This window comes from Trichogramma pretiosum, unplaced genomic scaffold, assembly GCF_000599845.2.
Source record: "Trichogramma pretiosum strain Unisexual culture from Peru unplaced genomic scaffold, Tpre_2.0 scaffold1, whole genome shotgun sequence".
Lineage (NCBI taxonomy): Eukaryota > Metazoa > Arthropoda > Insecta > Hymenoptera > Trichogrammatidae > Trichogramma > Trichogramma pretiosum.
In genome coordinates, this window is record NW_019641703.1 from 271,005 (window position 1) to 283,715 (window position 12,711).

General features: G+C 32.7%; 1 protein-coding gene and 1 non-coding gene across 2 annotated transcripts; both read right to left on the reverse strand.

The window, feature by feature from the left end:
• Positions 1-362: 362 nt before the first annotated feature.
• Positions 363-502, reverse strand: LOC111694487. The gene has a single exon (XR_002763649.1). It is a non-coding gene; the product is annotated as a U4 spliceosomal RNA (small nuclear RNA).
• An 839-nt stretch (positions 503-1,341) lies between these two features.
• LOC106650756 lies at positions 1,342-5,487 on the reverse strand. The gene is made up of 12 exons (XM_023462824.1): positions 5,372-5,487; positions 5,160-5,250; positions 4,955-5,094; positions 4,755-4,887; positions 2,813-2,944; positions 2,630-2,744; positions 2,485-2,563; positions 2,085-2,207; positions 1,873-1,963; positions 1,668-1,807; positions 1,468-1,600; positions 1,342-1,404 (listed from the first exon to the last, which is right to left on the reverse strand). The coding sequence occupies exons 1-12, from the start codon at positions 5,485-5,487 to the stop codon at positions 1,342-1,344; spliced, it is 1,356 nt and encodes a 451-aa protein (XP_023318592.1).
• Between the last annotated feature and the right edge of the window lie 7,224 nt (positions 5,488-12,711).

Below are 12,711 nucleotides of genomic sequence, written 5' to 3' on the forward strand. Positions count from 1 at the left end.
AATGGTCTTATAGCGCTAATTGTCCTGATCGCGCGAGCGTCATTGTACCGAGCATTGTACTCACCGCGTTACGATTCGACAGAATGAAATCGATAATTGAGATGCGTTTATGAAACGTTGGGCAAGCCGACAAATTATTTTCTCCATGTTTGGTTCTACCATTGATCTCTATAATCCCATCTTCCTTTTTTTCCTTTTTTTAGTTTTACTTTGTACATTGTGAACGTGTTAAAATCCATAGTAAGAATAATTATGATTGTAGTAAGAATAATCAGTATTGTAGAGTGCCATTCAGCCCGCAGTAATCTCATACTGTGCCTGAGAAAATAGGGCTGTTATTAATTTTGGATTAGTTTAGGCAGCCCCCGTAGAGGCCTTCAAAAATTGCCTTAGCCGATGGTTTTTCACATCGTCTTGGCGGGGTATTGGTAAAGTTTTCAACTAGCAATAATCGCACCTCGGTTGAACCTCATTGGTTACGATAATGCCCATGCGCAAAGATGACGAAAGCTAGAAGCCCTTCGCCTTATATGTAGTTAAATTTAATTTTTCACTTTTGGATTTCAGTTCGCCATTTAACGGTCAATTTGGAAAATATCGAGTCGACGAATGTCATTTGAATATAGCATAGAGTCTCAAGACAAAAACAAATTTTTCATAATATTTGGAAATCGTATCGATACTGAATAAACAAACAACTTATAATATGATACGGTCGTGTAATTTTTGAGGGTTGTTCAACACATGCTGAGATATAATCTGAACTTATGTATACGTATTATTGTATACATTTAATATTTAACGCTTCACACTTTATATGTATACATTGATCGAATCACTTCTTCGAACAAAATAGGGTCATAAACGTAAATTTTTTCGACGAATTAAACTGATTTTTTTCTTTCAAAAAATTTCGAGATTAAAGAAAAAGTTTTTAGAATATAAATGTCTTTGAATTGATGCCCTCAAATTGAGAAATGTCAAAGAATATGAAGAATAGAAGAGCTCGCATTAGATTTATTTTCTTTCAATTAAAATAATAAATACATTGTTCCATAAAACCAATGATGTCCTGCATTTTAGCGGGATCATGTTGCTACGCAATGTCAGATCCCAATGAAACATTTCTGCTTTCTTTTTGAGAATTGCTAAGTTTTTCAGCCTTTTATTTAAAATGTAATCATCAACAAACTTTATTTCTATTTTCTTAACTTAAAGACAAATTGTTCTCTACAAAACAACATTTCAATATTTCACTGTTAACAAATAAAAATATCGGGTTGAATATTCAAACACTATATTCTCGTACATTCAGACATTGCTTTTTCATTGCAATGGAATTTACTGAAACGCAGTATACATTGTTTTGAAAGTGGCTATGTACGACATAGAGCTTTGAAATATCTGAAAAAAACAATGATCGTTTAAGTAATTTGCATTTTATTTAAGAATAAAATTAATTCTTACACTACTGCAAGTTTCAAAAGTCATTATAAATATTGGACCAGCTTTTATTTCAAAGTTTCTCGTAGTCCCCGCTATTAATAATACTAACATACGCCTGGCTTGTGGTGGATACTTGTACCAGTTAGTAGAATAACTACACAAAATTAAAAAATTTATGTACATTTTTGAATTTTTGAAAATTCACGAATGGCTCGCTTAACTTTTGAACGAATAAATCATAACTTGCATTACTCATCAATTGACTCGGAATACACATTGTAAAGACTGTGAACTGGATTATTAAAAACGCCATGATCATTTTTAAGGCTTCAATTACTTCTTTATCTAATAAAATTACCATCTACATAGAACAAAAATCTCTATCTTATTTTAGATTTAGTTGTAAAATATTTTTATTACATTTACCCAAGTGCCAATTAAAACAAGATCAAAAGCAATGCCCATAAGTAATACAAGAAATATAGAACTCAGTAACTTCTGTGCTAATTTGTGGAGTCTAAAAGACATAAAAGTATAAATTACAAAAACTATTTTAAAATTTCCTTGGTAATGACATTCGATCCATGCTAGGTAAAATAGCTGGATTTAAAAAATAACTTGTAATTAAAACAACTCACTGTAATAAATTGTGATGGTGATGAATAATAAATTTCAATTCTGCGCAAATCCAATCTTTTTTAGTTTCTTCAATCGTAAAAACTCTGAGGTCGAACTGATAGTCAATTCTCTTCATGTAGTGTCTTAGGTTGAAATTCAATTATTAATAAGGGTATTCATATTTTATTAAGCCCGTAATAATAAATAAACACTCAATTCGTAAATATTACTCACTGCAAACAACGGATGTCGCCAATTATGAATCCTATTACGAAGCAATAATAATGACTTAACACACACATCAATAAACTGGACCAAAATGCAATAAAAATTTGAAGTATAAAAATATAATAAAAATATTCATTTTCGTCGACGAGATATGATAATTTTAATGGTAAATTTTTCTGAAATGTATATTGCTCTGGAAATATCCACGAAAGAAAAGTTTGGAAAGTGAATGGAGTTATGACGTAGCTAATGCACATTAAAATAAATGCCACTGAAAATGTACGGTAACTATCAAGTTCATATATTTAAATTTCAATATAAAAAAATGAAAACCTACCTGATTGTAAAGTACTCAAATTTAAGGCTTTATCAACTCTATGCATGATGATTTTCTGTCCTAATTTACTATTGTTTTGAAATATGTGATTCATGATTGCTAAAAATTTTAAAACCTATAATAATTTCTAATAATTAAAATTATCGAATAAAGTACTTTTATAGAAAAAAATTGATGTATTACCATATCGAAATTAGTACTTATAAAAATATAACCTTGTAGATGCCGAAAATACACTGATATCTGCAGAGCACATTCTACTACGGTGTTACTATCAACATTGTCTTTTTTGAGTTCCTGAAATAACTTAATTAGCTGAAAACAAGTTTGAAAATCGAAAGTCAATTTATAAATTAATTTTGCAGAAAAATATAGTTTAACAAACTTAGGTACGATAAAATTGTCATATCTCTTAAACAATACTTTTTAATAAATAAAAAAAAACTTAAAAAATGAATCGAATTTAGAGGATCGTATATATGTATTAAAGAAGGTAAAAAGCAATAAAGAAGATCACTAGAAAGATTTAAAAAAATAATTAGTAGTAATTTCCAAAAACATGAATTATATACTTTTTAAAGTTTACGAATTTCCGCTTGATTGATGGACAAATACTTACAGTAGAACTGAATACAGCAACTAAATATGTAATAGAAAAAATTCTTCCAACAGATTGCTCGTATTCATTCTGTGCAGGCCACAAAAAAGTTATTTGCGCTATTTTTGCAAATAACCGGAATCTATGTAATTGCAAATTTTGTATACATTTCACGGCCTCTTTCTTCTCCTCGAGAAATTCAGTATGATACATACTAAACGCCTTTTCTGAAATGAAAATTACTAACTCGAAGAAAAGTTCTGCAGAAAAAGAGCTACTTCTTAGTATAGAAAAAATATTGAGTAGATGGCACGTGATTAATCAATGCGCAAATGCGTGTGTGTTAATCAAAGTAAGAAAATTTTGGAACGTATTAAATCATTGAAATAATATTTATGTGTAGTTTCGTTAGTGTTGTATACAAAACTACCACTTCAATATAACACCTAAGGTAATATTACTGCGTATTATATTAGAAGTTCTATTGAAGCTGAGTTAAAAAACTGTTTTGAATAAAATTTATTATCAAAACAGTAGAAAGTAAGTGGAAGCACATAAAAATGTTTTAAACATGAAACTAAAATTCTAAACAAAAGGTAGAATCAATAGTTAATTAAAAAAATATTGTAATTCAGAGCATCGTGAGGCTTAAGTTTTTTGTAGCTCAATATATATTAAAAACTTTATAGCTAGCACTAGTAACAGTCAGGCACGCTTCGCGCGCATACATTTTTCAGTAGGGTTTTAAAAAAGTTACTATTTTGACCATAGGTGTCACTTTATTGCATTTCGTCTGGAGGCTAAAGTAACTCGACCAATCACAGGCCGTATAGATTGGCTTCACTTTCAGGTCCATCATTATTTTAAGTCAGGATTGATGATTGAATTGATCGAATCACTTCTTCGAACAAAATAGGGTCATAAACGTAAATTTTTTCGACGAATTAAACTGATTTTTTTCTTTCAAAAAATTTCGAGATTAAAGAAAAAGTTTTTAGAATATAAATGTCTTTGAATTGATGCCCTCAAATTGAGAAATGTCAAAGAATATGAAGAATAGAAGAGCTCGCATTAGATTTATTTTCTTTCAATTAAAATAATAAATACATTGTTCCATAAAACCAATGATGTCCTGCATTTTAGCGGGATCATGTTGCTACGCAATGTCAGATCCCAATGAAACATTTCTGCGTTCTTTTTGAGAATTGCTAAGTTTTTCAGCCTTTTATTTAAAATGTAATCATCAACAAACTTTATTTCTATTTTCTTAACTTAAAGACAAATTGTTCTCTACAAAACAACATTTCAATATTTCACTGTTAACAAATAAAAATATCGGGTTGAATATTCAAACACTATATTCTCGTACATTCAGACATTGCTTTTTCATTGCAATGGAATTTACTGAAACGCAGTATACATTGTTTTGAAAGTGGCTATGTACGACATAGAGCTTTGAAATATCTGAAAAAAACAATGATCGTTTAAGTAATTTGCATTTTATTTAAGAATAAAATTAATTCTTACACTACTGCAAGTTTCAAAAGTCATTATAAATATTGGACCAGCTTTTATTTCAAAGTTTCTCGTAGTCCCCGCTATTAATAATACTAACATACGCCTGGCTTGTGGTGGATACTTGTACCAGTTAGTAGAATAACTACACAAAATTAAAAAATTTATGTACATTTTTGAATTTTTGAAAATTCACGAATGGCTCGCTTAACTTTTGAACGAATAAATCATAACTTGCATTACTCATCAATTGACTCGGAATACACATTGTAAAGACTGTGAACTGGATTATTAAAAACGCCATGATCATTTTTAAGGCTTCAATTACTTCTTTATCTAATAAAATTACCATCTACATAGAACAAAAATCTCTATCTTATTTTAGATTTAGTTGTAAAATATTTTTATTACATTTACCCAAGTGCCAATTAAAACAAGATCAAAAGCAATGCCCATAAGTAATACAAGAAATATAGAACTCAGTAACTTCTGTGCTAATTTGTGGAGTCTAAAAGACATAAAAGTATAAATTACAAAAACTATTTTAAAATTTCCTTGGTAATGACATTCGATCCATGCTAGGTGAAATAGCTGGATTTAAAAAATAACTTGTAATTAAAACAACTCACTGTAATAAATTGTGATGATGATGAATAATAAATTTTAATTCTGAGCAAATCCAATCTTTTTTAGTTTCTTCAATCGTAAAAACTCTGAGGTCGAACTGATAGTCAATTCTCTTCATGTAGTGTCTTAGGTTGAAATTCAATTATTAATAAGGGTAATCATATTTTATTAAGCCCGTAATAATAAATAAACACTCAATTCGTAAATATTACTCACTGCAAACAACGGATGTCGCCAATTATGAATCCTATTACGAAGCAATAATAATGATTTAACACACACATCAATAAACTGGACCAAAATGCAATAAAAATTTGAAGTATAAAAATATGATAAAAATATTTATTTTCGTCGACGAGATATGATAATTTTAATGGTAAATTTTTCTGTAACGTATATTGTTCTGGAAATATCCACGAAAGAAAACTTTGGAAAGCTAGTGGAGTTATGACGTAGCTAATACACATTAAAATAAATGCCACTGAAAATGTACGGTAACTATCAAGTTCATATATTTAAATTTCAATACAAAAAAATGAAAACCTACCTGATTGTAAAGTACTCAAATTTAAGGCTTTATCAACTCTACGTATGATGATTTTCTGTCCTAATTCACTATTGTTTTGAAATATGTGGTTCATAATTGCTAAACATTTTAAAACCTATAATAATTTTTACCAATTAAAATTATCGAATAAAGTACTTTTATGGGAAAAAATTGATGTATTACCTTATCGAAATTAATACTTATAAAAATATAACCTTGTAGCTGCCGAAAATTTAATGATATCTGCAGAGCACATTCTACTACGGTGTTACTATCAACATTATCTTTTTTGAGTTCCTGAAATAACTTAATTAGCTGGAAACAAGTTTTAAAATCGAAAGTCAATTTATAAATTAATTTGGCAGAATATTTCTTAAACAATGGTTTTTAATAAATTAAAAAAAAAGATTAAAAAATGAATCGAATTTAGAGCATGTTACATGTGTTAAACTAAGGTACGATACAATTGTCATTTTTCTTAAACAATGGTTTTTAATAAATTAGAAAAAAGATTAAAAAATGAATCGAATTCAGAGGATCGTATATATGTATTAAAGAAGGTAAAAAGCAATAAAGAAGATCACTAGAAAGATTTAAAAAAATAATTAGTAGTAATTTCCAAAAACATGAATTATATACTTTTTTAAGTTTAAGAATTTTCGCTTGATTAATGACAAATACTTACAGTAGAACTGAATACAGCAACTAAATATGTAATAGAAAAAATTCTTCCAACAGATTGCTTGTATTCATTATGGGCAGGCCACAAAAAAGTTATTTGCGCTATTTTTGCAAATAATCGGAATCGATGTAATTGTAAATTTTGTATACATTTCATGGCCTCTTTCTTCTCCTCGAGAAATTCAGTATGATACATACTAAAAGCCTTTTCTGAAATGAAAATTACTAACTCGAAGAAAAGTTCTACAGAAAAAGAGCTACTTCTTATTATAGAAAAAATATTGAGTAGATGGTATGTGATTAATCAATGCGCAAATGCGTGTGTGTTAATCAAAGTAAGAAAATTTTGGAACGTGTTAAATCATTGAAATAATTTATGTGTAGTTCCGTTAGAGTAGTATACAAAACTACCACTTCAATATAACACCTAAGGTAATATTACTGCGTATTACATTAAAAGTTCTATCGAAGCTGAGTTAAAAAAACTGGTTTGAATAAAATTTATTATCAAAACAATAGAAAGTAAGTAGAAGCACATCAAATATTTTAAACATGAAACTGAAATTTTAACCAAAAGGTAAAATCAATAGTTAACTTAAAAAATATTGTAATTTAGAGCATCGTGAAATTCTTAACAAAAGGTAGAATCAATACTTAACTAAAAAATATTGTAATTCAGAGCATCGTGAGACTTAAGTTTCTTGTAGCGTAATATATATTAATAACCTTTATAGCTAGCATAATATACTAAAGACACGTGTGTTTGCTCTACGATTCTATTTTTTCTCAAGTTTAACTCTTTGAGACTTAATTTTTTTCCAATTTAATTTTATTAATTTTTCTTTCAATTTATTAGTATGTTCTTTTTATAGGCCGAGAAAAAAGCTTACTCGCTCATATAATCATAAACATGCAGTTTAAGAAAAACCCTTGCCTGAAAACGGCCTGCGAATTCATAATTAGCAACCCAAAATTGTAGTCGCCAAGACAGAGCCCTTTTTGGTGTGTCTACGTTATTGATTTACTACAATGTTGAGTGTGCTAATAACAGTCTGATGTTGTTTTTGAAAGACGAAATTTCCAAATCGTGAATATTGACAATATATCGTGGACACGTGTTAACAATCGCGTACGTACGATAGGTATACGGGATATCGAGTGCAGCAGCTGCCTGTGTAAACAAATTTTTGCCAAATCTTCCCATCTAGTGCACTTTTTAAACGGTACCTTTATAACGCTAAACTTCACACACACACACACACACACACACACATACACAGCCGAGTATACCGGAGCGATTCGTATCGATTCACGAGCGTATTTTATTGCCATTTTGTATCTTTATTTCCCTATTGTTTTGCCATATCGATGGGCTTTCCTCGAAACATTTGCAGCAATGCTCGATCGCGAAGAGAAAAGGAGAGCAGCAGCAACAGCAGCAGTTCGAGTCATTATCTGCGGACCTGACTCGTTAATCAATTTTATGCGCACGGCATCTCTCGGCCGTTACCAGAAAACCGTTGAAAAGCTTATAGAACAATGTATTGCGTGGTGTTTTTCGAATACCGAATTAACTTATATTATTATCGGGTTACGTGCACGCATACACATAGATATTTAATGATATATGCCACGGCCCGGAGCGTATTACGACTAATTAAATGTCGTTTTTCGAGAGCAATCGAACTATCTCGCGCATAAATGCGAAGAATTTTTACGACTTATGGTTCTCATTTTAACGTGCCCGGCGTAGAGATACCAATATAGAGACGGGGAAAATTACTTTCTATACAATATTAGGCCTGACCGTGTAGCTACGATCCGCGCGGTGCACCGAGGAAAAGAAAGAGGCATTGTTGCCGGGTTGTATATCGCGGCTCTTGGCCCGGCGATATCGACTCGAGCTTTTAAAACGTTCGTACAGCTTGATTTGATAAAAAAAAACCATTGCACACTCTCGAACGGAATTTCTTCGGGACGGATTTTTTTCCACCGTTTAGAGCACAAACCCTCCCCGTGCGCGTTTGTCTTAATGCATATATACACATTATCTGATCCTTGAATAGACATTTTCAATCGAACTCTCGGCTCTCTTTCTCCATTGACAGGATATTTTTTGCGCTGCAACTCGAGCTCTTGTAAATGCGCCTCTTTTGCAAATGAGTTTATCAAATCATGTTACATAAATGAAAACCGATCTCGCGTGTGTACGTATATAGACGAACTGTTTATGTATCAAAGAATCCGCGACGGGCTTATCTCGATGGCAAATGGGAAAGTTTTCTTCTCGTTTTTTCTCTCTCTCTCTCTCTCTCTCTCTTTCTTTTACATCTCCATATGGCGCCCTTCACTCCCGCGATCGTCAACCAGGTTTTAAAAAAATATATCCGCGCGCCCGATCGCGTTCGAGAAAATCAAACGAATGTGGACTCCCACACGTATACGAAGAGCCGTTATTCAGCTTCCTCATTACGATAATGCATCCGAGATGGATATCGGGGAATTCAAGTATGTCGATTCAGGTGCACAGCGGTGCACGTCGGCATCGATCGACGTATAAGACGTGTGGCCAAAAACAATGCGAATTCATAAAATGTATATAAACTTGAGCTCGCGTGCTTTATTACGTATCGATCCTCGACGCAATATAATACGACTCAAGGCAGTAATTTTTCCATCGTTCGATACATCTGGACAGCGCAGTATGTGTACGACGTCCTTCGAGTCTCTCTTTCTTTCTTTATACACCGCAGCTGTGTGATGATGCATCCGCGAGCGGCCGATTTACTTTCTTTTAAATTTATATAAGAAAAGTCATGGTATATAATCCGTCGCACGCGATGGATTCTGTTTTCGTTTATATATATTATATATACATGTAATATGCACTATTATCGCTCGACGGTTATCACATGCCTATACAGTCAGGTATTAGACGGTAATTTTCGTGAGACCCGACGTTCGTCGGTGTGCGCCGGTTGCGCAATCCTTATCCAATTTCTTCGATACATCGCAGCGCGGCTGCCGGCCCCAAAATTGCAATATATATTGTATATACACAGTATAATAATAATATAAATATAAATCAGAGAGAGATAAATACAGCCGCAGTGCGAGAAAACTGTTCGTTTGTATCTAAGCCTCTGAGTTAGTGTTGTGTGTGTGTGTATTTGTGCGGGTGGGATGCGGTTAATTTAATACATTTATTAAATAACGCGCTTAATCGAATTATTTCTTAAACTTATTGTCTGGTGGTAGCTTGGAATCGGATACTGCTGGGGGGTTACGCGCGGATACACCTATGATTACGCGATTAAATTACAATAATATTTATCCTTCGGTACCCGCACAATAAGTTACGTTCGAAAACGTGGAACGTGTATAGAAATTGAACATTTAACCAGATAAATGATGCTCCGCTAAAATCTGATGTATTTATAATCACATTGTAATGTGGACCATCGATGCCGTTTAGTTATTGAATAAAACCTAACTTAACTCTAGTAGGAAGACTCAACATTAATAATGGTTTCATGTTTATAAATGACCCTTCAAAATGTTTAGAATAAATAACCATTCAATGGCTTGTTTTTGGCGAATTTTCCGTCACAATTATGTCACGAATGTTAAGGGGGGAAAGGTACCTAAAATCTCAAAAAAAAAAATTTTGTTTTATTGACTTTTTTCATAGGATTTTTCCTCAGCTTTCCAGTGCTGTGATCGGAATTTAAAAATTTTAACTGTACCGTGATGTACAGCCTATTCAGTACCGATACTTTTACGATTGTTTAAAAATATATCGTTTCCATTCTCTCATGAATCTCGAGACTTTGATGAGTCGGTAGCGCCGTCTATTGATACTCATTTCATTCTTCATCTAGCAGAAATTTGTTTGTTTACATGGCTATAGGTGTACAGTAACGCCACCACTCGCTGCACGTGGGTTTCGGCATATCTTATGTCTCTCTCTGTTTCGTGCGCGAGCCCTGATCAAATGTCAATAACAGTCTGCTGACTGCATCTTGATTTTCCAATGGCTAAAAATTACATTTTTTTGAAAGTGAAAAAAGTACATGTACAGTGAAGTTATATCTTTGCAACTTGACATAGTGATTTATAATAAAGCTATGAAGATGCTTCAATAGCTTGTTATAAAAATGTTACATTTTTAGCAGTTCAAATTCAAGAAATACAGCAGTACATATGTAAATTGACATATATACATCAGTGTACATGTATGTCACTGTACTTTATGTATGTGTATATAACTGTATCATGTATATTATTGTATGTTGCATGTGATAACCAAGATTAGTGATAATTGATCAATTTTGAGTGATTTTATTTCCAACTATAGATCCAATGATTGTTGTTTTATGAATGTGAGTGAATATAGGTAGAGGGCTGAGTTCAAGTTCTAATGTGAGATTGTGTATATTAGTGTGAAAAGTTGATTTGGACATAATCAACTTAGTTACCAGTTTCCACATAAAACCCATATTAGCGTATGCTAACATTTTAGTAAAACTTATAATTTGGCTTTGTGTGTCTGTCTGGGATTATTGAACATTGTCCTTGTGGGTCTAATATGTTGAAATTTCAAGTTGAATTACTGTTTTTTATTGTCCAAAAAGTTTAAAGCAGCCTCAGTGACATGAGAGTATCATTATGACATATATTGATGTATTTTGGTTTTTTTCAACTCTTGGGCAGGAACGTTTTATCTCAAAATTGCTTTGTTGCCGTAACTTTCCATGTAAACCGTTTGAGCAAATGAGCTGAAATTTTCAGGGATTGTTCTACATGAGAATGGCTACAAACGCAAGCACTTTCAAAGGTATTGGGACAAATGAGCACTTTTTTCAGGCTATGATGTAGCATAATCTGTCATTTTATCATATATATTAATGAATAAATGTATATATGTGGCTGGCAAATTGTGTATAACTAATTAAAAAATCTGAAAGTGCTTGCGTTTGTAACCACACATCTAATGATCAAAATGAGACCCCAAGGACCATGATTGAACCATCGGTTCTAGCTGGATCCTACGGCACAGGGGTACCTGTCAGGACTGTGGGCTTGCTTCATCGAGGAGGGTTCTATGGTGACTGGGACCTCAATTTTTATATTCCAGAGTGAAAAACTTTGAAAAAAGAGTGAAGAAAACAGAGTTTTCTTTGTATATTCCAAAAAAAAATTTTTTCTTCATTTTTAATAAATTTTTTATAAATGTAGGTTTAAGGTACCTTTCCCCCCTTAAGCACGTTTTAAACGACTCAAAAATGACGGTTAAATTGTTTCAAAAATTTTAGACTAGTTTTTAACCACTTTGAAACTTTACCACTAGATGGCGAGTACCTTTACCCGAAAATCTGCAAGTGGCAAAGTAAAAGTAATATTTTAAGTCAACAAAATTTTCATTGACTTTCGTTGACGAAGTTCAATTTAATCGAAGCACCTATAGATTACGCTCAATGCTCATCCATTACCCGCACAGACCCCCTTCCGCAAATTTTTCTCAATACACGCGACGATCTTTCGCGTCGCGCTCATTATATTACACGTGTGGAGCCAAAATTCTCAGTGTGCTGGGGAATTTAATTGCAACTTTATGCTGCAGCCGCTTCCTGGTGCAACGAACTCATTGATCCTGAGTTCTAATACAACGCACGCGCGTCCTCCTATATACAGCGATTATTAAGCGCATAAAATGAATGGCTGTCTCGTCGGCGAGCTATTCGATTATAATCTATCGCGCGTTTACACGTTGACTTACAACGTGTGCTATATCATTCCTCGGCGGAGGAGCGAAGAGGATAAATTCGAAGTCATACATTACTCAATTCGTGTGTGCAGTGGGTACTCCAACTGCTGTGCACTCTCGCTGTCTGGCAAAAGTCCCATTTCGACACCAGCGGAATAGTTCAATTTTGCAGCTATACCATAGCTATCGAGTAATCGCACGCGTAATCGTATAGAGAAAGAGAGAAAAAGAGGATGTTATAATATGTGCGAGCTATAAGGCTTTTTCTTTAATGAGTTATGCAGGTATATATACTATACATACTGGTCGATTGGATAAGTTAATCGAGCGACCCATAACACGACTTA